This window comes from Mauremys reevesii, linkage group 5 (assembly GCF_016161935.1).
Source record: "Mauremys reevesii isolate NIE-2019 linkage group 5, ASM1616193v1, whole genome shotgun sequence".
Lineage (NCBI taxonomy): Eukaryota > Metazoa > Chordata > Testudines > Geoemydidae > Mauremys > Mauremys reevesii.
The window spans coordinates 140,659,175-140,682,972 of NC_052627.1; the positions used below are offsets into that span (position 1 = coordinate 140,659,175).

General features: G+C 57.9%; 1 protein-coding gene across 5 annotated transcripts in view; it reads left to right on the forward strand.

The window, feature by feature from the left end:
* The window catches only part of SEMA4F (ssemaphorin 4F), a 292,420-nt gene that overhangs the window by 84,540 nt on the left and 184,082 nt on the right, over nt 1-23,798 (forward strand). For 2 of the 5 annotated variants that reach the window (XM_039539848.1, XM_039539852.1), the window contains exon 1: nt 8,428-8,582. The exons of 2 other annotated variants lie outside the window; for them this stretch is intronic. In XM_039539848.1, the coding sequence (XP_039395782.1) occupies nt 8,483-8,582 (100 nt within the window). In that variant the 5' untranslated portion in view covers nt 8,428-8,482. Of the gene's footprint in view, nt 1-8,427; nt 8,583-8,986; nt 9,008-23,798 lie in introns of those variants that run through there. One more of the 5 variants, XM_039539851.1, reaches the window with a different exon arrangement.

Sequence of the window (23,798 nt, forward strand, 5' to 3'; positions counted from 1 at the left end):
GGGAGCAGAGGAGGGGGTGCAGAAGGCTGTGGGGAGAGGTGGGAGGAGCACATGGAAAGGGGTGCAGGGGACGGGGATGTGTGGGGAGCAGAGGAGGGTGCAGAAGGCTGTGGGGAGAGGTGGGGAGCACATGGAAAGGGGGTGCAGGGGACAAAGATGTGGGGAGCAGAGGGAGAGGGGGTGCAGAAGGCTGTGGGGGAGAGGTGGGGGAGGACATGGAAAGGGGGTGCAGGGGGATGGGGATGGGTGGGGAGCAGAGGGAGGGGGTGCAGAAGGCTGTGGGGGAGAGGTGGGGGAGCACATGGAAAGGGGCTGCAGAGGGATGGGGATGTGTGGGGAGCTGAGGGAGGTGGGGTGCAGCAGGCTGTGGGGAGAGGTGTGGAGGCAGAGGGGTGCAGGGGAGGGGATGCGTGGGGAGCAGAGGGAGGGGGGTGCAGAAGGCTGTGGGGAGAGGTTGGGGAGCACATGGAAAGGGGTGCAGGGGAGGGGATGTGTGGGGAGCAGAGGAGGGGGTGCAGCAGGCTGTGGGGCAGGGGTGTGGAGGAGAGGGGGTGCAGGGGATGGGGATGTGGGTAGCAGAGGAGGGGGTGCAGCAGGCTGTGGGTGAGGGGTGTGGAGGAGAGGGTGCAGAGGGATGGGGATGCGTGGGGAGCAGAGGAGGGGGTGCAGCAGGCTGTGGGGCAGGGGTGTGGAGGAGAGGGGTGCAGGGGATGGGGATGTGTGGGGAGCAGAGGGGGTGCAGCAGGCTATGGGGCAGGGGTGTGGAGGAGAGGTGCAGGGGATGGGGATGTGTGGGGAGCAGAGGGAGGGGGGTGCAGCAGGCTGCGGGCACGGGTGTGGAGGAGAGGGGTGCAGAAGGCTGTGGGGAGAGGTGGGGAGCACATGGAAAGGGGTGCAGAGGAGGGGGTGCAGAAGGCTGTGGGGAGAGGTGGGGAGCACATGGAAAGGGGTGCAGGGGATGGGGATGTGTGGGGAGCAGAGGAGGGGGTGCAGCAGGCTGTGGGGCAGGGGTGTGGAGGGAGAGGGTGCAGAGGGATGGGGATGCGTGGGGAGCAGAGGAGGGGGTGCAGCAGGCTGTGGGGCAGGGGTGTGGAGGAGGGGGTGCAGGGGAGGGGATGCGTGGGGAGCAGAGGAGGGGGTGCAGCAGGCTGTGGGGCAGGGGTGTGGACGGACAGGGGGTGCAGGGGGATGGGGATGTGTGGAGCAGAGGGGGTGCAGGAAAGGGTGCAGGGGATGGGGATGTGGGGAGCAGAGGGAGGGGGTGCAGAAGGCTGTGGGGAGAGGTGGGGTAGCACATGGAAAGGGGGTGCAGGGGATGGGGATGTGTGGGAGCAGAGGAGGGGGTGCAGCAGGCTGTGGGGCAGGGGTGTGGAGGGAGAAGGGTGCAGGGGAGAGGATTTGTGGGCGCACGAGGAAAGGGGTGCAGGGGACGGGGATGCGTGGGGAGCAGAGGAGGGGGTGCAGGGGTGTGGAGGAGAGGGGTGCAGAGGATGGGGATGTGGGGAGCAGAGGGAGGGGGTGCAGCAGGCTGTGGGGCAGGGGTGTGGAGGGAGATGGGGTGCAGAGGATGGGGATGTGGGGAGCAGAGGGAGGGGGTGCAGCAGGCTGTGGGGCAGGGGTGTGGAGGAGAGGGTGCAGGGGAGGGGATGTGTGGGAGCAGAGGAGGGGGTGAAGCAGGCTGTGGGGCAGGGGTGTGGAGGAGAGGGGTGCAGGGGATGGGGATGTGTGGGTGTGGAGGGAGGGGTGCAGGGGATGGGGATGTGGGGAGCAGAGGGAGGGGTGCAGCAGGCTGGGGGCAGGGGTGTGGAGGAGAGGGGTGCAGAAGGCTGTGGGGAGAGGTGGGGAGCACATGGAAAGGGGGTGCAGAGGAGGGGGTGCAGAAGGCTGTGGGGAGAGGTGGGGAGCACATGGAAAGGGGTGCAGGGGGAGGGGGATGTGTGGAGAGCAGAGGGAGGGTGGTGCAGCAGGCTGTGGGGCAGGGGTGTGGAGGGAGAGGGTGCAGGGGAGGGGATGTGGGGAGCAGAGGGAGGGGGTACAGCAGGCTGTGGAGCAGGGGTGTGGAGAGGGGTGCAGGGGATGGGGATGTGTGGGAGCAGAGGGTGTGCAGCAGGCTATGGGGCAGGGGGTGGAGGGAGGGTGCAGGGGAGAGGATTTGTGGGGCACACAGGGAAAAGGGGTGCAGGGGATGGGGATGCGTGGGAGCAGAGGGAGGGGGTGCAGCAGGCTGTGGGGCAGGGGTGTGGAGGAGAGGGGTGCAGGGGATGGGGATGTGTGGGGAGCAGAGGGGGTGCAGCAGGCTATGGGGCAGGGTGTGGAGGGAGAAGGGGTGCAGGGGAGAGGGATTTGTGGGCGCACGGGGAAAAGGGGTGCAGGGGAAGGGGATGTGGGGAGCAGAGGAGGGGGTGCAGAAGGCTGTGGGGAGAGGTGTGGAGAACATGGAAAGGGGTGCAGGGGATGGGGATGTGTGGGGAGCAGAGGAGGGGGTGCAGAAGGCTGTGGGGAGAGGTGGGGAGCACATGGAAAGGGGTGCAGGGGATGGGGATGTGTGGGGAGCAGAGGGAGGGGTGCAGCAGGCTGTGGGGCAGGGGTGTGGAGGAGAGGGGTGCAGGGGAGAGGGATTTGTGGGGCGACGGGGAAAAGGGGTGCAGGGAATGGGGATGCGTGGGAGCAGAGGAGAGGGGTGCAGGGGTGTGGAGGAGAGGGGTGCAGAGGGATGGGAATGTGGGGAGCAGAGGAGGGGATGCAGCAGGCTGTGGGGAGAAGTGGGAGCACATGGAAAGGGGGTGCAGGGGAGGGGATGTGGGGAGCAGAGGAGGGGTGCAGCAGGCTGTGGGGAGAGGTGGGGAGCACATGGAAAGGGGGTGCAGGGGACGGGGATGCATGGGGAGCAGAGGAGGGGGTGCAGCAGGCTGTGGGGAGAGGTGGGGGAGCACATGGAAAGGGGTGCAGAGGGAGGGGATGTGGGGAGCAGAGGGAGGGGGTGCAGAAGGCTGTGGGGAGAGGTGGGGAGCACATGGAAAGGGTGCAGGGAATGGGGATGTGGGGGAGCAGAGGAGGGGGTGCAGCAGGCTGTGGGGAGAGGTGGGGAGCACATGGAAAGGGGGTGCAGGGGACGGGGATGCATGGGGAGCAGAGGAGGGGGTGCAGAAGGCTGTGGGGAGAGGTGTGGGAGCACATGGAAAGGGGTGCAGGGGACGGGGATGTGTGGGAGCAGAGGGAGGGGGTGCAGCAGGCTGTGGGGAGAGGTGGGGAGCACATGGAAAGGGGTGCAGGGGAGGGGACGTGGGGAGCAGAGGGAGGGTGCAGCAGGCTGTGGGGCAGGGCTGTGGAGGAGACGGGTGCAGGGGAGGGGATGCGTGGGGAGCAGAGGAGGGGGTGCAGAAGGCTGTGGGGAGAGGTGGGGAGCACATGGAAAGGGGTGCAGGGGACGGGGATGTGTGGGAGCAGAGGAGGGGATGCAGAAGGCTGTGGGGAGAGGTGGGGAGCACATGGAAAGGGGGTGCAGGGGAATGGGGATGTGTGGGGAGCAGAGGGAGGGGGGGTGCAGCAGGCTGTGGGGGAGAGGTGTGGGGAGCACATGGAAAGGGGGTGCAGGGGGACGGGGATGCATGGGGAGCAGCGGGGGTGCAGAAGGCTGTGGGGAGAGGTGTGGGAGCACATGGAAAGGGGTGCAGGGGACGGGGATGTGAGGGGAGCAGAGGGAGGGGGGTGCAGAAGGCTGTGGGGGAGAGGTGGGGGGAGCACATGGAAAGGGGGTGCAGAGGGATGGGGATGTGTTGGGAGCAGAGGGGGGGTGGAGCAGGCTATGGGGAGAGGTGGGGAGGACATGGAAAGGGGTGCAGGAGATGGGGATGTGGGGGAGCAGAGGGAGGGGTGCAGGGGATGGGGATGTGTGGGGAGCACATGGAGAGGGGTGCAGGGGATGGGGATGTGTGGGAGCAGAGGAGGGGGTGCAGAAGGCTGTGGGGAGGGGTGTGGAGGAGAGGGGTGCAGGGGACGGGGATGTGTGGGAGCAGAGGAGAGGGGTGCAGAAGGCTGTGGGGAGAGGTGGGGAGGACATGGAAAGGGGGTGCAGGGGATGGGGATGGGTGGGGAGCAGAGGAGGGGGTGCAGAAGGCTGTGGGGAGAGGTGGGGAGCACATGGAAAGGGGTGCAGGAGATGGGGATGTGTGGGGAGCAGAGGGAGGTGCAGGGGATGGGGATGTGTGGGAGCACATGGAGAGGGGTGCAGGGGATGGGGATGTGGGGAGCAGAGGAGGGTGCAGAAGGCTGTGGGGGAGGGTGTGGAGGAGAGGGGTGCAGGGGACGGGGATGTGTGGGGAGCAGAGGGAGGGGGTGCAGAAGGCTGTGGGGAGAGGTGGGAAGCACATGGAAAGGGGTGCAGGGGAGGGGATGCGTGGGGAGCAGAGGAGGGGGTGCAGCAGACTGTGGGGCAGGAGTGTGGAGGAGAGGGGGTGCAGGGGAGGGAATGTGTGGGGAGCAGAGGAGGGGGTGCAGAAGGCTGTGGGGGAGCACATGGAAAGGGGGTGCAGAGGGATGGGGATGTGTGGGGAGCAGAGGGAGGGGGTGCAGAAGGCTGTGGGGGAGAGGTGGGGAGCACATGGAAAGGGGGTGCAGGGGACGGGGATGTGTGGGGAGCAGAGGGAGGGGGGTGCAGAAGGCTGTGGGGCAGGTGGGAGGAGAGGGGTGCAGAGGACAGGGGATGTGTGGGGAGTAGAGGAGGGTGCAGAAGGCTGTGGGGAGAGGTGGGGAGCACATGGAAAGGGGGTGCAGAGGATGGGGATGTGTGGGGAGCAGAGGAGGGGGTGCAGCAGGCTGTGGGGCAGGGCTGTGGAGGAGAGGGGTGCAGGGGAGGGGATGCGTGGGGAGCAGAGGGAGGGGGTGCAGAAGGCTGTGGGGAGAGGTGGGGAGCACATGGAAAGGGGGTGCAGAGGACGGGGATGTGTGGGAGCAGAGGAGGGGGTGCAGAAGGCTGTGGGGAGAGGTGGGGGGAGCACATGGAAAGGGGGTGCAGGGGGACGGGGATGTGTGGGGAGCAGAGGGAGGGGGGTGCAGAAGGCTGTGGGGGAGAGGTGTGGGGAGCACATGGAAAGGGGGTGCAGAGGGACGGGGATGGGTGGGGAGCAGAGGGAGGGGGGTGCAGAAGGCTGTGGGGAGAGGTGGGGAGCACATGGAAAGGGGTGCAGGGGAGGGGATGTGGGGAGCAGAGGAGGGGGTGCAGCAGGCTGTGGGGCAGGGCTGTGGAGGGAGAGGTGCAGGGGAGGGGATGTGGGGAGCAGAGGAGGGGGTGCAGAAGGCTGTGGGGAGAGGTGGGGAGCACATGGAAAGGGGGTGCAGGGGACGGGATGTGTGGGAGCAGAGGAGGGGATGCAGAAGGCTGTGGGGAGAGGTGGGGAGCACATGGAAAGGGGTGCAGGGGACGGGGATGTGTGGGAGCAGAGGAGGGGGTGCAGCAGGCTGTGGGGAGAGGTGGGGAGCATATGGAAAGGGGGTGCAGCAGGCTGTGGGGAGAGGTGTGGGGAGCAGAGGAGGGGGTGCAGCAGGCTGTGGGGAGAGGTGGGGAGCACATGGAAAGGGGGTGCAGGGGACGGGGATGCATGGGGAGCAGAGGGAGGGGTGCAGAAGGCTGTTGGGGAGAGGTGGAGCACATGGAAAGGGTGCAGGGGACGGGGATGTGAGGGGAGCAGAGGAGGGGGTGGAGAAGGCTGTGGGGAGAGGTGGGGAGCACATGGAAAGGGGTGCAGAGGGATGGGGATGTGTGGGAGCAGAGGAGGGGGTGCAGCAGGCTGTGGGGAGAGGTGGGGAGCACATGGAAAGGGGGTGCAGGAGATGGGGATGTGTGGGAGCAGAGGAGGGGGTGCAGGGGATGGGGATGTGTGGGAGCACATGGAGAGGGGGTGCAGGGGATGGGGATGTGGGGAGCAGAGGGAGGGGGTGCAGAAGGCTGTGGGGAGGGGTGGAGGGAGGGGTGCAGGGGACGGGGATGTGTGGGGAGCAGAGGGAGAGGGGTGCAGAAGGCTGTGGGGAGAGGTGGGGAGGACATGGAAAGGGGTGCAGGGGATGGGGATGGGTGGGGAGCAGAGGAGGGGGTGCAGAAGGCTGTGGGGAGAGGTGGGGAGCACATGGAAAGGGGGTGCAGGGAGATGGGGATGTGGGGGAGCAGAGGAGGGGTGCAGGGGATGGGGATGTGGGGAGCACATGGAGAGGGGGTGCAGGGGATGGGGATGTGGGGAGCAGAGGAGGGGTGCAGAAGGCTGTGGGGAGGGGTGTGGAGGGAGAGGGGGTGCAGGGGGAAGGGGATGTGTGGGGAGAAGAGGGAGAGGGGGAGCAGAAGGCTGTGGGGAGGTGTGGGGAGCACATGGAAAGGGGTGCAGGGGACGGGGATGTGAGGGGAGCAGAGGAGGGGTGGAGAAGGCTGTGGGGAGAGGTGGGGAGCACATGGAAAGGGGTGCAGAGGATGGGGATGTGTGGGGAGCAGAGGAGGGGGTGCAGCAGGCTGTGGGGAGAGGTGGGGAGCACATGGAAAGGGGCTGCAGGGAGATGGGGATGTGGGGAGCAGAGGAGGGGGTGCAGGGGATGGGGATGTGGGGAGCACATGGAGAGGGGGTGCAGGGGATGGGGATGTGTGGGGAGCAGAGGGAGGGGGTGCAGAAGGCTGTGGGGAGGGTGTGGAGGAGAGGGGTGCAGGGGACGGGGATGTGTGGGAGCAGAGGAGGGGGTGCAGAAGGCTGTGGGGAGAGGTGGGGAAGCACATGGAAAGGGGTGCAGGGGAGGGGATGCGTGGGGAGCAGAGGAGGGGGTGCAGCAGACTGTGGGGCAGGAGTGTGGAGGAGAGGGGTGCAGGGGAGGGAATGTGGGGAGCAGAGGAGGGGGTGCAGAAGGCTGTGGGGAGCACATGGAAAGGGGGTGCAGAGGGATGGGGATGTGTGGGAGCAGAGGAGGGGGTGCAGAAGGCTGTGGGGAGAGGTGGGGAGCACATGGAAAGGGGTGCAGGGGACGGGGATGTGTGGGAGCAGAGGGAGGGGGTGCAGAAGGCTGTGGGGCAGGGGTGTGGAGGAGAGGGGTGCAGAGGGACAGGGATGTGGGGGAGCAGAGGGAGGGGGTGCAGAAGGCTGTGGGGAGAGGTGGGGAGCACATGGAAAGGGGGTGCAGGGGAGGGGATGCGTGGGAGCAGAGGAGGGGTGCAGGGGATGGGGATGTGTGGGAGCACATGGAGAGGGGTGCAGGGGACGGGGATGTGTGGGAGCAGAGGAGGGGTGCAGAAGGCTGTGGGGAGGGTGTGGAGGCAGAGGGGTGCAGGGGAGGGGATGCGTGGGAGCAGAGGAGGGGGTGCAGCAGGCTGTGGGGCAGGGGTGTGGAGGAGAGGGGTGCAGGGGATGGGGATGTGTGGGGAGCAGAGGCAGGGGGTGCAGCAGGCTGTGGGGCAGGGGTGTGGAGGGAGAGGGGTGCAGGGGAGGGGATGTGTAGGGAGCAGAGGGAGGGGGTGCAGCAGGATGTGGGGCAGGGGTGTGGAGGAGAGGGGTGCAGGGGAGGGGGATGTGTGGGGAGCAGAGGAGGGGGTGCACAAGGCTGTGGGGAGGTGGGGAGCACATGGAAAGGGGGTGCAGGGGAGGGGATGTGTGGGAGCAGAGGAGGGTGCAGGGGTGTGGAGGAGAGGGGTGCAGGGGAGGATGTGTGGGGAGCAGAGGCAGGGGTGCAGCAGGCTGTGGGGCAGGGGTGGGAGGAGAGGTGCAGGGGAGGGGATGTAGGGGAGCAGAGGAGGGGGTGCAGCAGGATGTGGGGCAGGGGTGTGGAGGAGAGGGTGCAGGGGAGGGGATGTGTGGGAGCAGAGGAGGGGGTGCAGAAGGCTGTGGGGAGAGGTGGGGAGCACATGGAAAGGGGTGCAGGGGAGGATGTGTGGGAGCAGAGGGAGGGTGCAGAAGGCTGTGGGGAGAGGTGGGGAGCACATGGAAAGGGGATGCAGGGGATGGGGATGTGTGGGGAGCAGAGGGAGGGGGGTGCAGAAGGCTGTGGGGGAGAGGTGTGGGGAGCACATGGAAAGGGGGTGCAGGGAGATGGGGATGTGTGGGGAGCAGAGGGAGGGGGTGCAGGGGGATGGGGATGTGTGGGGAGCAGAGGAGAGGGTGCAGAAGGCTGTGGGGCAGCGGTGTGGAGGGAGAGGTGCAGGGGACGGGGATGTGGGGGAGCAGAGGAGGGGGTGCAGCAGGCTGCGGGGACGGATGGGGTGGAGCGCTGGCCGTAGCAGGCGGAGGCGGAGGCGGGGCCGGGGCCGGGTCTCCGGTCGGGCCGCCGCCCCGTGGGTTCAGCCCCGGGCGGGAACTTGGCCCCGCCCCGGAGTTACCTGCTCGCGGGCGCGCTGCGCGGGGTGACGTCACGGTGCCACCTGGGGCGGGCGGAGCTCGGTGCCGCGGCTGCAGGGAGCGGCGCGGGGCTGGGGAGGCTGCAGCGGCCGCCGGAAGCGAGCGGGACTGAGCGGCCGAGAATGGGGCTGGGGCTGCGGCTCCTGCTGCTGCTGCTGGTGCCCGCGGGGCTGGGGGCTGCCGCGCGCTCCGCCGTGCCCCGGACAGCGAGACCCTTCCCGGGTAAGGGCGGGCGGGCGGTGCCGGCTGGTGCGAGGGTCCCCATTTCCCTGCCCCCGGTCCCCATCGCCTCGCTCCCGGCTGGGGGGCCCATCCCCCGGACCCCGGACAGCGAGACCCTTCCCGGGTAAGGGCGGGCGGGCGGTGCCGGCTGGTGCGAGGGTCCCCATTTCCCTGCCCCCGGTCCCCATCGCCTCGCTCCCGGCTGGGGGGCCCATCCCCCGGACCCCGGACAGCGAGACCCTTCCCGGGTAAGGGCGGGGGGGGCATCTCCCTAGGCTGGGGCGGGAGTCCCCCATCTCACCGGGTCCCGGCTGGGGGCCCCATTTCCCTTGGGTGGGGAGGGGGTCCCCCCGCTCCCATCTCCCCGAGCCCTGGCTGGGGGGGTCCCCATTGCCCCGTGCCCCGGACAGCGAGACCCTTCCCGGGTAAGGGCGGGCGGTGCCGGCCGGGCCCCCCCCATCTCCCCGGGGCGGCGGGGGGGTCCTATGGCCCTGGAGCGCCGGGTGCTGTTGCCCGACCCCGAGGAGCTCCTGCAACCCGGGCGTGGCTGTCCCCTGCGGGGGGCTGAGCCGGGTTGCAGGGGCGCACCTGGCGGGCAGCGCTGGGCCCTGCGGGCAGGGACCGAGTAGCGGCTCCCGGGTACCGGCCCCGCCCGCCCGCCGGCTGGTCCCCAGCCTCGCCCATCAGCCCTAGGCACTCGGTGGGTGATGTCACCCAGCAATGCAGGGCCCCAGTCTGCGGGTTGGCTCCTGAACGTGCCGGTGGCTCGGGAAGGCTGCGGGCATCCGCCGGGGCCGGGGTGTGGCTCTGTCCGGGGGCCGGTTTCACTAAAGTGCAGCAAGCGCTGCTCTGAGCTGGGTCCCTGCCTCCGGCCGGGCACGCTGTGCTGTGCCGCTAGCGGTGGGGCTGCCTAGGGTCCTGCCTCCCCTCCCATTGCTGATCAGGTTGTATCCCGGTGCAGGGCCGGCTCCAGACCCCAGCGCGGCAGGCGGGTCCGGCGGACCTTCCGCGGTCATGCCTGCGGGAGGCCTCCCCCCCGCAGGCATGACTGCGGACGGTTCGCTGGTCCCGCGGCTCCGGTGCACCTCCCGCAGGCATGACTGCTTGGGGCGGCCAAATTCCTAGAGCCGCCCCTGTCCCGGTGAGCTGCGCATGGACAGCTGCATTCTGTACATCACCCAATCGATTTTTACCTTTTCCTTTTGAAAAAGGACATTATGGTTTAGAACGATATTAGAAGAACATGATCTAGGTTGAAAATGAAGCACTCACAAGTAAGAGCCCTAATTTGGCCCCTGTGTGCCTATGCATTGTGACAGTCTTTAAATGATCACACTTATTACTTCACAGGACCCCTGACACATTCAGTGAGGGAGCATAAGTTATATTTTAAAAGCTACATTAAAAGAATAGTAAGGTTGCAAAGTGAAGCATTCAAAAGTCAGAAATACCAGATTTGTTTACCTGCCCAACCTGAATTTGCCCCCTTCCTAGCCTTTTGTAAGGAACTGAAAAAAAAATCCTAATTCAGCCACCTGCTAGGTGCTGTGGCTCTAATGGTTCTCTTTCTGTCATTTGAGCGAATGGAATAACTGAAACCAGTAACAGGTTGTCATCCTCTGTGTGGGCCAGTCAGGGGCGGCTCTAGGAATTTGGCCACCCCAAGCAGTCATGCCTGCGGGAGGGGCACCGGAGCCGCGGGACCAGCGGACCTCCCGCAGGCATGACTGCGGAGGGTCCGCTGGTCCCGCAGCTCCAGTGGACCTCCCGCAGCTGCGGAGGGTTCACTGGTCCCGCTGCTCTGGTGGAGCATCCACAGGCATGCCTGCGGGAGGTCCACCCGAGCCGCGGGACCAGCGAACCGTCCGCAGTCATGCCTGCGGGAGGTCGACTGGAGCCGCGGGACCAGTGGACCTCCCACAGGCATGACCGCGGAAGGTCCGCCGGACCCGCCTGCCGCCCTGCCGGCGAAATGCCGCCCCAAGCGCGCGCTTGGCGCGCTGGGGTCTGGAGCCGGCCCTGGGGCCAGTCAATAGAGGGAGACGAGGACAGATTCTTGGCAGTGGGTTTCACAGCTATTTGGCAACAGCAGAAGAACCTTGAGATTCTGGAGTTCTGGCTTCTGTTCCTGGTTCTGAGGGGGAGTGTGCTCTAGTGGTTACCAACCCACCCTGTCCTCATCCTATTGAATTTATTCAAGTCTTGTTACAGTGGTGACTACAGTTTATACTGTTCATAATACTCCTGGTTGTGTTTCTTGCTCCACTTGTGTTTAGCAGTGATATTTTTTTTCTTGGTTTGGGTGGGTAACGGGGAGGAATGATCTGTCGCCTTGTATCATCTATGGAAGTGGCGCTCAACCTTTCCAGACTACTGTACCCCTTTCAGAAGTTTGATTTGTCTTGCATATCCCCAAGTTTCACCTCATTTAAAATCTACTCCCTTATAAAATCAGGCATAAAAATACAAAAATGTCACAGCCCACTATTAGTGAAAACTTGCTGACTCTTATTTTTACCATATCATTATAAAATAAAGCAATTGAAGTACAATATTTGTATTCACATTTCAGTGTGTAGTGTATAGAGCAGTATAAAAAACTCATTGAATGAAATTTTAGTTTATACTGACGTCTAGTGCTTTTTATGTAACCTGTTGTAAAACTAGGCAAATATCTAGATGAGTTGATGTACCCCCTGGAAGACCTCTGTGTACCCCCAGGGGTACATGTACCCCTGGTTGAGAACCACTGACCTACAGGTTCCTCAGAGGCTGAAATATATGCACATCCGTTGCTGCTGGTCTCTTAGCCCTTGTCTTTGCTAGGAAAAAGAGTGTGTTCTTACTTTGATACCTAATGTGGTAACTAAAAGGGGCAAAATGCTAATAGAGACAAGGCAGTTGTAGCTTTAACATGAGTTATTAGCAGATCAAGGAAGTCCTTTGTTCTCCCATAGTCTTTATCTTAGCCTTCTAACACGCGTGAAAGGTACAATCTGCCTTGGCTTCCCTAGGAAGTTACTGTGTATTAAGTAACACAAACAGAAACACACTTTTCTATCCCAATCATAGGAGAATATATTCGGTAGGTAATTTATTTGGAGACTTCTGTTTGTCCATATAAATGCGTTGCGTTAATGGAAGTAAATAAGCTATGCTTATTGGCTTATTATCGTTGCCATTTCCTGTAGCTTTCATTATATCATCTTAACTCTCTCTTCTGTCCGTGTGAGCTACATTAACTCTACAATCTAAGTAGTACGCCCTTCAGAAGAGTGATCTCATCAGAACCTGTTATGTTTGTAGAGGGCCTGGCACAGCAGGGCTGGGGCTCTGTATGCTCCAGCCATACGTATTTTACTACTGATGTGTGGAAATGATTTCTGAGCTGAACAGTTTCACGTGTGTAGCAGTGATGGGATATGGCTCCCCTTTTATAGCAGTCCTTTGTCCAGGGCTTAAATTGACAGTATTTGGTCCTGCCATGCAGGGGCGGCTCTAGCCATTTCACCGCCACAAGCACGGCGGCATGCTGCGGGGGGCGCTCTGCCGGTCACCAGTCCCGCAGCTCTGGTGGACCTCCCGCAGGCACGCCTGCGGATGCTCCACCGGAGCCGCAGGACCAGTGGACCCTCCGCAGGCACACCTGCGGGAGGTCCACTGGAGCCGCCTGCCGCCCTCCCGGCGACCAGCAGAGCGCCCCCCGCGGCATGCTGCCCCAAGCACGCGCTTGGCGTGCTGGGGCCTGGCGTCGCCCCTGCTGCCATGAGGGCAGGGAACTGGACTCGATGACCTCTCGAGGTCCCTTCCAGTCCTAGAATCTATGAATCTATGATTAACTTATTGCATGTTTAGTATCAGGTTATATAATTATTGTATAAATACCAGCCCTGCAGTAAGACTCAGGGACCAGGATCCTACTTAAGCTGCTGCCTCACTTGCCTGATGCTGGTTTTAGAATATTGATTTTTTTTTTTTTGTGTGCAAAGCCCATTGTTTGCTTGGCCCCATTCTTTCTGATGAATATCTGTGCAAAGTGATTTATACTGCTAGAGGGAGGGTTGTAAATGCATTAGCTAGCTGAAGGAGAAAGCGTGTAGCTGAATCAGACCCCGTGAAATGGAAATGGTGGTAGAGGTAATGGCTTTTATTGGGCATACACAGGAGTTCAGATATAAAAGTAAGGAACTCCAGGCCAGGGCGCAAATCCAGTTATGTCAAATGTTTCCTGATTGTGACTGATTAGATTGAGTGGAGAATAAAGTGTCCTACGTTGCTTCATTGTAGCTCTAGCTAATTTTGTAAATATTTGAAATGAGAAAATATGGTTACATGGGAAGATTTACTTACAGGAACACCTGTGAGTCTGAAGGCACTGAGCCAAGGAAGTTGGAATCCCACCTTTAAAACTCCCTTTTAAATTCTGCTTCTGCATGGGGGCGAGCAAGAATAAATGCACATAAAATGGGATTTTTGTCTTCTATGGGGAGGAGCTGATGTGGGTGTGCTGGCTAAAAGTATTGCCTCTGTCTCCAGCAGGACTAAAGGCTCGGGCCAATGTGCTAAGGCAGTGGCATAGGCACCGGCTTTCTAATTTCCCCAGGGTGCTCAACCCTCTGCCCCAGGCCCCACCCCCACTTCACCCCTTCCCTCAAGGCCCCACTCCTGCTCTGCCTCTTTCTGCCCCTTCCCCGAGTACGCCCCATGCCCGCTCTTCCCCCCACCCCAGTGCCTCCTGCACGCCATTGAACAGCTGATCTGCGGCGGGCAGGAGGCACTGGAGGGAAGGGGGGAAGAGCTGATCAGCAGGGCCGCTGGTGGGTGCTGAGCAACCACTCTCTTTTTTCCGTGGTGCTCCAGCCCCAGAGCACCCATGGAGGTGACACCTATGGGCAATGGAATGGGAAAAGCAATCTGTGGCATCCTTGCTTCCCCTTAAATGCATCTCGGTAACAACCTGTAACTAGAAAAGCAAATCAGTCCTGTACATTTGTGTGGTTAGAATGTGTTCCACGGGATAGCCTCTCTTCAAGGCTCCATCTAGCGCCTACAGAACGTTCTGGCGCATCCAGAAAGGAAATTGCAGAAATCCTGCTGTTGACTGAAGTGCCCAATCACCAGCTCAATCTATTAAGGGAGGGTCCCCTCCTTGTGAACTGATGCATAAGTAGCATTTGCTACCCCTAGGAGGATGGATCATAGTTAAATCATTCTGATTTGTCACCTCACTGGTGGCTGAGGTTGTAACCCTTAACTAAATGCTGCTGCTCTCATCCAGCACTGCCTGGACTCGTCAGCATGCTTTTCCCCAGACTAGCCGTAAGGTGTTGAACTGGAAATCTCTCCCATGAGATCTGAGACAAGTAACATAAGAAGGTAGATCTGGCAAGGACCTCCTGGGTCATTGAGTCCAGTCCCCTGCTGTCACAAGCAACCCCGTCAGATTGCGCTGTTCATAAATTTATCAAGCTCCATCTTAAAAGGAGATGGGTTGTTTGCCCTGACCCACCCTATTGGGAAGCTGTTCCAGAACCTCCCTTCTCTGATGGTAAGAAACCATCTCCAAATGTTCATCCTAAATTTACTCTTGTGCCAACACTGTCCTTCGGCTTCAATAGCTCTTCTCCCTCCCTTGTGTTTACCTCTTGATGTATTTCTAGAGAGCAATCAGATCCCCCTCACCGCCTTCATTTTGCTTGGCTGAACAAGTCAAGCGTTTTTAGTCTCTCCTTGTAGGATAGGTTCTTCATTACTCTTGTCACTGGAGAGCAAAACAGCTTCAGAATGGGGTTCTGTGCACTAGGCGGAGTGGGGGACCCCCTCTGAGTCTGGTACTAACTGCCAGCCCCGGAGGGTTGGGAGGGAGCAGGTAGACTGACATCTCAGTTGTTTTCCAGTCTCAGCTTTAGTTTTTTTTTGTTTTTTTTTTTTTAAAAAAAAAGCTTCAGCTGTTATGAAAGAAACCTTCAAAACATGAATCAAATGAAACGATATAGTGACATCTTCCTGAGTCTGCAGAGAGCCTGAAACAGTAGTTTAAAAGTGTGAGCTGCCCCAAACTGGCCTTTTCCTTCTTTCAGTTCCACTTTGCATTGGGGCTGGTCTCTGCTGAACTTTAATCTTTAACACTGATGGAGCGGATGTTTACTAGGGAAATGGTGTATTCTTACTGAGTCAGTGAACACGTGGTAACTAACAAGGTGTACAAGTCTAGTGAAGACAAGGCCGTTTGTAGTTTCACATTTTAGCAGGTTGAAGTTACGGCTATGGGAGCGCCTAGAGTTTACCATGGCCACCTTACATGTTAAAACTCCAGCTGTCTTGTCTTCACTGGGACTTTGCCATGTGTTGGCTAACACAAGATAAGAGTGCACCTTCTTGTCTAGTGAAGGCAAGATTAATGTGTCAGCAGAATGCTGCACAGACTCTTCATGTTATTGTAGTTCTCACGCTGTCCCTGCTTACCTGGCCTCTGGCCCAGATCTAACCATTCTTAAACCCTGTCCTGGACTAGCTCTTAGTAGCTTACTCTCCTGACCACCTTGCCTCTCCCTGTCCTCCCCTTAATTTCTCCTCATGGGACTTGACCTCCTTAGGGCCTGCTCCTGCTCCCATTGAAGTAAGTAGGAACTTTCTTAGTTATTAAGACAGCCCTTGTGTTTTTCTCTTCTCTTATAACTCGGCTCTGCCATTCCTGGAGTCTGCAGGTCATCCTTAGTCTTTTGTGTGCTGCAATGTTTGTCCTGGGGGGAGGGGGAGGTCCTGAGTTGGTTTCAGTCCTTGTTAGTGAGGAGGGGAAGCTTTCAGACAAGGCAAAGTTCACACCGGGTCCCCAAAACATGACTTTGGTGCCTTCAGAGCATTCTTGCAAGGCAACTCGTTTCCACAAGAAAGCAGAACTCCTCATGCTCGTTCTGTCAGTAGCTGCACTCACTGGTAACGTTGCCATCTCAGACAGGCCCTGTACGCTCTGGTCATGCCGGTCTCTGCAGTGTGCTCCCTGCCCTCCCACTATCTCCTTTCTTAATCACTGTGGACAACACGCCCATACTGCCTATTACTCAGGCTCGTAGCTTGGGTGTCACCTTTGACCTGGGCCCCTCTCTAGGTCCTCAGACCCATGCTAGGTCTACAACTTGCAGGTTCTTTCTGCATAATGTTTCCTATGATATGGCCTCTCCGATCCATTCCTGCAGCTAAAGCTCTCATCCAGGCTCGCGCTGTTCTCTTGTGCTCCTCCTCCTTGGTATCCATCTCTCTACTCTGGCCTGAGATTGTAAACTCTTTGGGGCAGCGACCCTTTCTCTTTGTTCTGCATTTGTACAGTGCCTAGCGCAGTGGGGCCTTGGCCCAGAACTAGGGCCTCTAGGTGCTGTGGTAATGCAAATAACCTATCTCCACTGGAAGCAAAGTCACACTGGTTTTCCTGGGGCTGAATTGATAATGAATAACCTGGTTGGACCCAGCCCTTGTCTCTTTCTCTTAGTCAATACAAAGGAATGACATTCTGAACAAAGATTTTGAGGCATCTGAGGTGTTGCAGGGACTGAGCAGTATAGTGGCAGGGGGAGGTGTGGGCTCAAGACTGAGGGGAGTGGCTGGGAGGATGGGGAAGGGAAAGAGTAGACAGCTCCTCCGCTCCAGACTAGGGTGACCAGATAGCGAGTGTGAAAAATTGGGGTGGGTGGGGGTAATAGGATCCTGTATAAGACAAAGCCCCTAATATTTGGGCATCTGGTCACCCTCCTCCAGGGTAAGGGGAGTCCTGCTCTGAGCAGCTGGCTGGGGGCTGCATATCTGTCTGCATTCCAGGCTAAACTTTCAAATTGAATCAACCTTTCCCTGTTTTGAGGGGGCTTCCCCTCCAAGTTAGTTGGGAGCTGCATTAAAGCCAGCATGACTTACTGCATTGGGCAGTCTCCCGGGGATGCTTGGCTCTCTGACCTGGGGCTGGCAGCTCTGCTTTGAAGAGTCTAGGATGCTTGGCAAAGCCCAGGTATCAGGTTTCACGCCCCCATCTCCTGCACCAGAACATGGTGGAGAGTCTATGGTTGGTTTGAGAACCCGGCCTCTGGTGAAGGCATGTGCAGGTCTTGCCTCCCAGAATCCTGTTCTCAAATCTGCCCAGATCATAGCAAAGGGGAAGGTCCTTCCTTGCCCTGCAAAGTCAACATGAAGTGAGCGGACCCATTGGTTGGGTGGAGGTGGTGACTGTTACCTGGCTGAGTCTAGCTAACCCCTCCTTATCTGCAGCATGAAAAGGGTGTGAGAAAGAGAGGGTGTGGGTGGCACTTCATTGTGTTCCCTCTCCTCTAATCTCCTGCTGTCTGACTTGGCTAGCAATACACCTGCCGAGGAGAGATTACAGTATGTGCAGTGTCTGGCATGCAAGCAGACTCTTTCCGGCAGCAGCAGATGTGCTTTTATTGGCTAACCAAAACTTCACTTGGCATCAATGGAGGGCGCTGGTGCTCAGGTGGGGCTCTGCACAGCCCCATCCTCTGCCCTCCTCATGCTAGGTTCATAGCCCTCAAGGCCAGAAGGGGCTGTTACAATCATTTAGTTTGAGCTGTATAACACAGGCCAGAGAAACACACCAGCAGTTCTTGCATCCAGCCCATGACTTCTGGTTGAGCTAAAGTCTCCTTTAGAAAGAGACCTCTAAGATTGATTTTAAAGACCTTACGGGACAGAGAATCCACCACAACCGAAAGTAAATTGTTCCAATGGTAATTACCCTCCCTGGTGAAAAGGTGTATTTCTAGTCTAAATTTGTTCAGCTTCAGCTTCCAGTTGTTGGATTTTATTTCTGCCTTTTTTATGTTAGATTAGAGAGCCGTCTGTTCTGGGAGAAGGGGCTCTTGTGAGCAGAGCCTGGCACGCTCTGCAGGAAGGCTGACGGTGGTAATAGTTCAGTGGAAGCTGGGCATGTGGGAGCCCTGTCGATTGGGCCCATAGAAGGGAGAGGGCGTATCTTTCCTTGCCCTTCATGGGGGGTGCGGGGTGGTGGAGATGAGGTGAATTGAATGGGCATTGCTGACCAGAGCTGCCAGGGCCCCTTTTCAACTGGGCATTCCAGTCGAAAACTGAATGCCTGGCAACCCTAGCATAGATACAGTGTCTGTTTCAGAGTTAATTTGTGCCTGGGGCAACCCATTCCTCTAAGCTATTATCCCACATTGGCTGCACACTCGGGTAGGTGTGGTTGCATTGGTTACACTTGGGATTTATTTTCTGTCTTCACAACCCATAAGAGTTAGAAACATGAGCTTGTATTCTGTACCTGGGTTCTGCAGCTGTAGCTCACACAGTGCAATAGCATTAGCCAGCTCCCACCTCTGAGATGTCACTACACTGAACGCACTCAGGCACACAGCTGAAAAGCACTCTCTAAAACTTCAAAATTCCTAAAATTGTTTCTTTCCACAAAGCTGCAAACTGGGTGAGTTACACCATAAACGTGAACTGTAGGAACCCAAGGGGGATGAGGCTGTGTAGCGACGGGGGAGAGGCTGCTACCGCTGTGTATGAGGCTTGGTTAGAGGGGTTCGTCCCATGTATCTGGTCCCCGGAGTATCCCTGTAGTGCTGCGTACGTGACTAAGCTAGTGCTCTGCATCCATCTAGGTCACTTACTGGGTCTGGATTAGGTCTCCAGGGTTTTATGCTTGGGAGACTTGGAGCTGTGAAACAGCTGGAGCAACGGCTGCTAATCCCTAATCCCTGCCACTCAGGCCATGTCTCATCTCTGCAGTGCCACTGGTGTGCGGGCAGCCCAGCTCCTGCCTGCTGAGCCACTGTCTGAAAATAAACCTTCCTGGTCTGACCTCTGCTCTGAGTGGCAACAGGCTCTCTGGGGAGCCCCAGCCAGGCACAGGAGAACCTCTGTTAAATGAGAAGTGGAACAATGGAAGTGGGTCCTGCCAAACTATAGCAAAAACAATGAGGAGTTCGGTGCCACCTTAAAGATCTGGAGAGCAGGTTTGCTGATGGAGGTCTCTAGGGGGAAGTGGGAACGAGGGGAGGTTTAGGGCTGGTTCTGGCCCCAGAGAGAGAGATTCAGAGGGAAGTAAAAATCAGGTTGCCTGTAACCTGCTGGGGGCAGGCCTTCGACTGGGCTGATGTGTGGTGCACTGGCACTGCTCAGACTGTTTGCTTATTCTATAGAAGCTCAGCGTTCATGTTTCTGAAAGAGGAAGGGTTGGTCTGTCAGTTCTGCTTTCGCTATTGCTAAGGCTACGATATACTCACGGGTGCTGTTAGTAAAAGTCACGGACAAGAAACAAAAAGTCACTAAATCTTGGGTGCTGGGGGGGAGGGTGCTCCAGTGGTTGCGGGTGCTCTGGGAGTGGGAAGGGGGGACCTGGGGCCCAGTTGCTGCTGCTCGGAGGGGAAATGGGGGGGCGCATGACACGGGACCCCGCTGCTGCGGAGTGGGTGTGTGTGTGAGATCCTGGGCCCTGCTGCTCCGAGCGGGGGGCGCGACCTGGGGCTGTGCCACAGCAGGTTCTGCTGTGGGTTGGGGGTGGGTGATCCGGGGGGGGCGCTGCTGCTGCTCCTCCCACATCACTGCAGAACCTAGGACCAACTGTCTGGCAGACAGCTGCAGCCGCTGCAGAAGTTACGAAGGTCCCGGAAAATCATGAAATCTGTGACCTCTGTATCACAGGTGTAGCCGTGTTAGTCTGGATCTGTAAAAGCAGCAAAGAATCCTGTGGCACCTTATAGACTAACAGACGTTTTGCAGCATGAGCTTTCGTGGGTGAATACGAAGAAGTGGGTATCCGAAGAAGTGGGTCCGAAGAAGCCACTTCTTGCATCCGAAGAAGTGGGTATTCACCCACGAAAGCTCATGCTGCAAAACGTCTGTTAGTCTATAAAGTGCCACAGGATTCTTTGTTGCTTTTACAGCTGGAGTATTGTGTCCAGTTCTAGGTGACACATGTCAGGAAAGATATGGAGAAATTGGAGAGGGTCCAGAGAAGAGCAACAAGAATGATTAAAGGTCTTGAGAACATGCCCTAGGAAGGAGGCTGAAAGAATTGGGTTTGTTTAGTTTGGAAAAGAGAAGACTGAGAGGGGACATGATAGCAGTTTTCAGGTATCTAAAAGGGTGTCATCAGGAGGAGGGAGAAAACTTGTTCACCTCAGCCTCTAAGGATAGAACAAGAAGCAATGGGCTTAAACTGCAGCAAGGGAGGTTTAGGTTGGACATTAGGAAAAAGTTCGTAACTGTCAGGGTGGTTAAACACTGCAATAAATTGCCTAGGGAGGTTGTGGAATTTCCATCTCTGGAGATATTTAAGAGTAGGTTAGATAAATGTCTATCCAGGATTGTCTAGACAGTATTTGGTCCTGCCGTGAGGGCAGGGGACTGGACTCGATGACCTCTCAAGGTCCCTTCCAGTCCTAGAATCTATGAATCTATGAAAAAGTGTTCACTTGGCTTGCTAAGCAATGCCAGTGCCTCTCAGCCATCTCCTTGGCTGAGGCCCAGCCCCAGATTGGCCCACAAATGGTTCACTTAAGCCATGGGGTCTGCTATGAGGCTGGCTCTCCTCTGTTCCCCCTCCTCCACACTGACATTGGGGTTTGGAAGCTGTTCCAGGGGTTAGTTCCCAGTGCCCAGGACTGTTGATTTTGTACACAGGGGTGGGGCCTTCCTCTGCAAACAGGGTGAAAGGAAAGTGAGTGAATCTGGGTGTGGGCAGAGTTGCTGGGCCCATTGCTGAGCTAGAGCAGGCTCTCTCGCCGTGGGTGCGTGAGATGTCTCCTGCTGCTGTCTGAGCACTGAGAGTGATTCTCCCACTCCAGCCAGGCAAAGGGTGTGTGTGCATGGGGCTCAGACCTGCTGACCTGACACCATGTTGGGCCTCAGACCCTCTGCTATGGTGAGATCTCCACCCATTGTGGCTTGTGTGGGACAGTGGAAAAGCAATGTCCCATTGGACGTGTTCTAATGCCGATGTGGAAATGTCAGAACAAAGACCCTCCCTGGAGTTGGTGATGGAACAAATGGGACGAAAGGGTGGCTGATGTCCTGATCTGATCTTAAAAACCTGTTTGGCAAAGGCAGGGGAGATGGACAATTGGGAAACAAGGAACACCTTGAATATGTATCCCTTTCCCTGGCATTGCGTGCGTAATCCCATTGCTGTAGCTGTTTCTGGATTCCCTGTGCACAGGCCTGGGGTAGCAGAACACGGGAACTGAGAACAGTCCCTGTGTCCAGGTCTCCCTGACACCCTGCACTCTGCTCTAGGTCTCTCCATCCCAGAGGGCTCCCAGCCTGGAGGTTGGGGGTGGGGGTCTCCCTCTCCTCCCCCTTGTATCCTGCACTCTGCTTTGGGCTCCTGAGACTATAGGGAGCTCCAAGAAGAGCCACAGAAATGACCGGAGGCTCGAAGGAAAGATTTAAAGATCTTGGCTAAGCAATGGATGGAGTGGGGAAGAGCCTCTCTCTTCCTGTGCCCCAAACTCCCCCGTACAACCTCCCATCTGGCCGCCTGCTCTCCTCCCTGACTGGCAGTGCTCCCTGTGTTAGCTGGCTCCTAGGTGTTCCTTTTCTGCTTGCTATCAAGGAGGAGGAGAGGTTGTCACAGGACTGGCCATGGGGCATCAGGTCAGACTGGTGACTCCTAGCGATGGATGCAGGCCGGGTGCCTGTGCTGAGAATGTCCGCTCCATCAGCTCCTGTTGATCACTGGATTGTGGGGCAGGGGGTGACCTTTGGCTCTGTTCCTTTCTGTCCAGGAGGGGCACTAGAGGCAACTTGAAGTGATTGCTCGTCTCCACTGAGGGCACTCATGGGGCTCCCTCCATCTTGTCCCCAGTCCAGTTCACTGCAAGTGTCAATGAAAAAGCATAGGCTGCTGCTGTCTCGTCTCCTCCTGTTCATTGCAGGGGGATGCGGCGGGGGGGGACCGCAGCTGGGTGTCCGAGCCTGAGGCATGAGTGACAGGAGCTGGGTGAGGCTCTGTCCGGAGCAGACAGGTGTCCACCATTCTCCTCTCGCTCTTGCTGGATCCCCAGCTGCCCTGCTAGTGGCTGGAACAGCACTTCCCCTTGTCTGCACAGAGAGCTGAGGTCTCTTCTCCCCTAAAATCTGTTGGGAAGCTGGAGCTGGTGACCTGCATGCTGAGCAGTGCTGTGTGCACAAACACCTAGCACCCATGTGCTGGCAGCTGCCCTGGTGGAATGTGTGAACCTGTGTCTACCACGTGATGCTGCCGCTCTTGTGGTTAGTGGAGAGAGGCTGGGGCTGGAATGGGAGAAAGGGGGTGTTGACAAGTTGTTCTCTGTGGGATCCCTTGGCTCTGGAGTTCGATTCCAACTCCTCTGCTGCCCCCAGTCAGCAAGAGCCAGGACTGACTGATCTTAGGGTGTGCTGCCTGTGGCTTGCACCTTGGTGGCGACTGGAATAGCTGTAGTTACATGGGGGAGGGGAGGTTGCTGGCTGGTTGTGTGTTAAAACCTTCAGTCAAAGCCTCGCCTGAGGGAGAGGCTTTGTATTTGTCTGTAAGATCCATGTCTAGTTGACAGCTGGTTTCAAGTGGAGTGCCCCAAGGGTTGGTCCTGGGGCTGGTTTTGTTCAATATCTTCATTAATGATCTGGAGGATGGTGTGGACTGCACTCTTGGCAAGTTTGTAGCTGACACTAAACTGGGAGGAGTGGTAGATATGCTGGAGGGTAGGGATAGGATACAGAGTGACCTAGACAAATTAGGGTATTGGGCCAAAAGAAACCTGATGAGGTTCAACAAGGACAAGAGCAGAGTCCTGCACTTAGGACGGAAGAATCCCATTCACTGTTACAGACTAGGGACCGAATGGCTAGGCAGCAGTTCTGCAGAAAAGGACCTAGGGGTTACAGTGGACGAGAAGCTGGATATGAGTCAACAGTGTGCCCTTGTTGCCAAGAAGGCTAACGGCATTCTGGGCTGTATAAGTAGGGGCATTGCCAGCAGATCGAGGGACGTGATAATTCCCCTCTATTCAGCATTGGTGAGGCCTCATCTGGAGTACTGTGTCCAGTTTTGGGCCCCGCACTACAAGAAGGATGTGGAAAAATTGGAGAGAGTCCAGTGAAGGGCAACAAAAATGATTAGGGGGTTGGAGCACATGACTTACGAGGAGAGGCTGAGGAAACTGGGATTGTTTAGTCTGCAGAAGAGAAGAGTAAGGGGGGATTTGATAGCTGCTTTCAACTACCTGAAAGGGGGTTCCAAAGAAGATGGCTCTAGACTGTTCTCAGTGGTAGCAGATGACACAAGGAGCAATAGTCTCAAGTTGCAGTGGGGGTGGGGGTTAGGTTGGATATTAGGAAAAACTTTTTCACTAGGAGGGTGGTGAAGCACTTGGATGGGTTCCCTAGGGAGGTGGTGGAATCTCCTTCCTTAGAGGTTTTTAAGGTCAGGCTTGACAAAGCCCTGGCTGGGATGTTTTAGTGGGGGGTTGGTCCTGCTTTGAGCAGGGGGTTGGATTAGATGACCTCCTGAGGTCCCTTTCAACCCTGATATTCTATGATTCCGTGATTCTGTGAACAGCTGGGAGTCACAAACGCTGCCTCTGGTGGGAAGGGGAAGATCAGAAGATCCGGGGGATAGAGCTACACCAGCAAAGGGAAAGTGAAGCTGAACAATGGGAACTTTCTAATTGGCAAGATTTACCCAGGGGAAGCGGAGGCGCTCTGGGTCTGTGTGGTGCACACAGGATGCATGCTGAGAAAACTGTCTCCTTTTGGTTTTCATGGTTGCAGGTGTGGCACAGCATAGGAGAGAAATGGCCCTCCGTCAGAAATCCCAAGCTCATGGTGCTGCTGAGGAAGAGAAGCTGGTCTCTTGGTTTCAGTGGAATAATCAGAGGGCATCTAATTCCCCCCCTCCCCCAGCACATGGCATCCACTCCAATGGAAATCCTGCGTCAGGGAGGAGAGTCTGAGGGTTTTTTCAAGTTACAGTAGCTCTTGACAGGTTTCAGAGTAGCAGCCGTGTTAGTCTGTATCTGTAAAAAGAACAGGAGTCCTTGTGGCACCTCAGAGACTAACAAATTGATTTGAGCATAAGCTTTCGTGGGCTAACAGTGATGAGCTGCCAAAATCTTAACAACCGGTTCCCTATAAAAAGTTTAAGGGGGGGGAGGGGAGCGGGGGAGGGGCCGGGGGAGAGATCGTCGTGGGGCCAGAGGCCCCTGCAGGGCCTGGGCCAATTGCCCCACT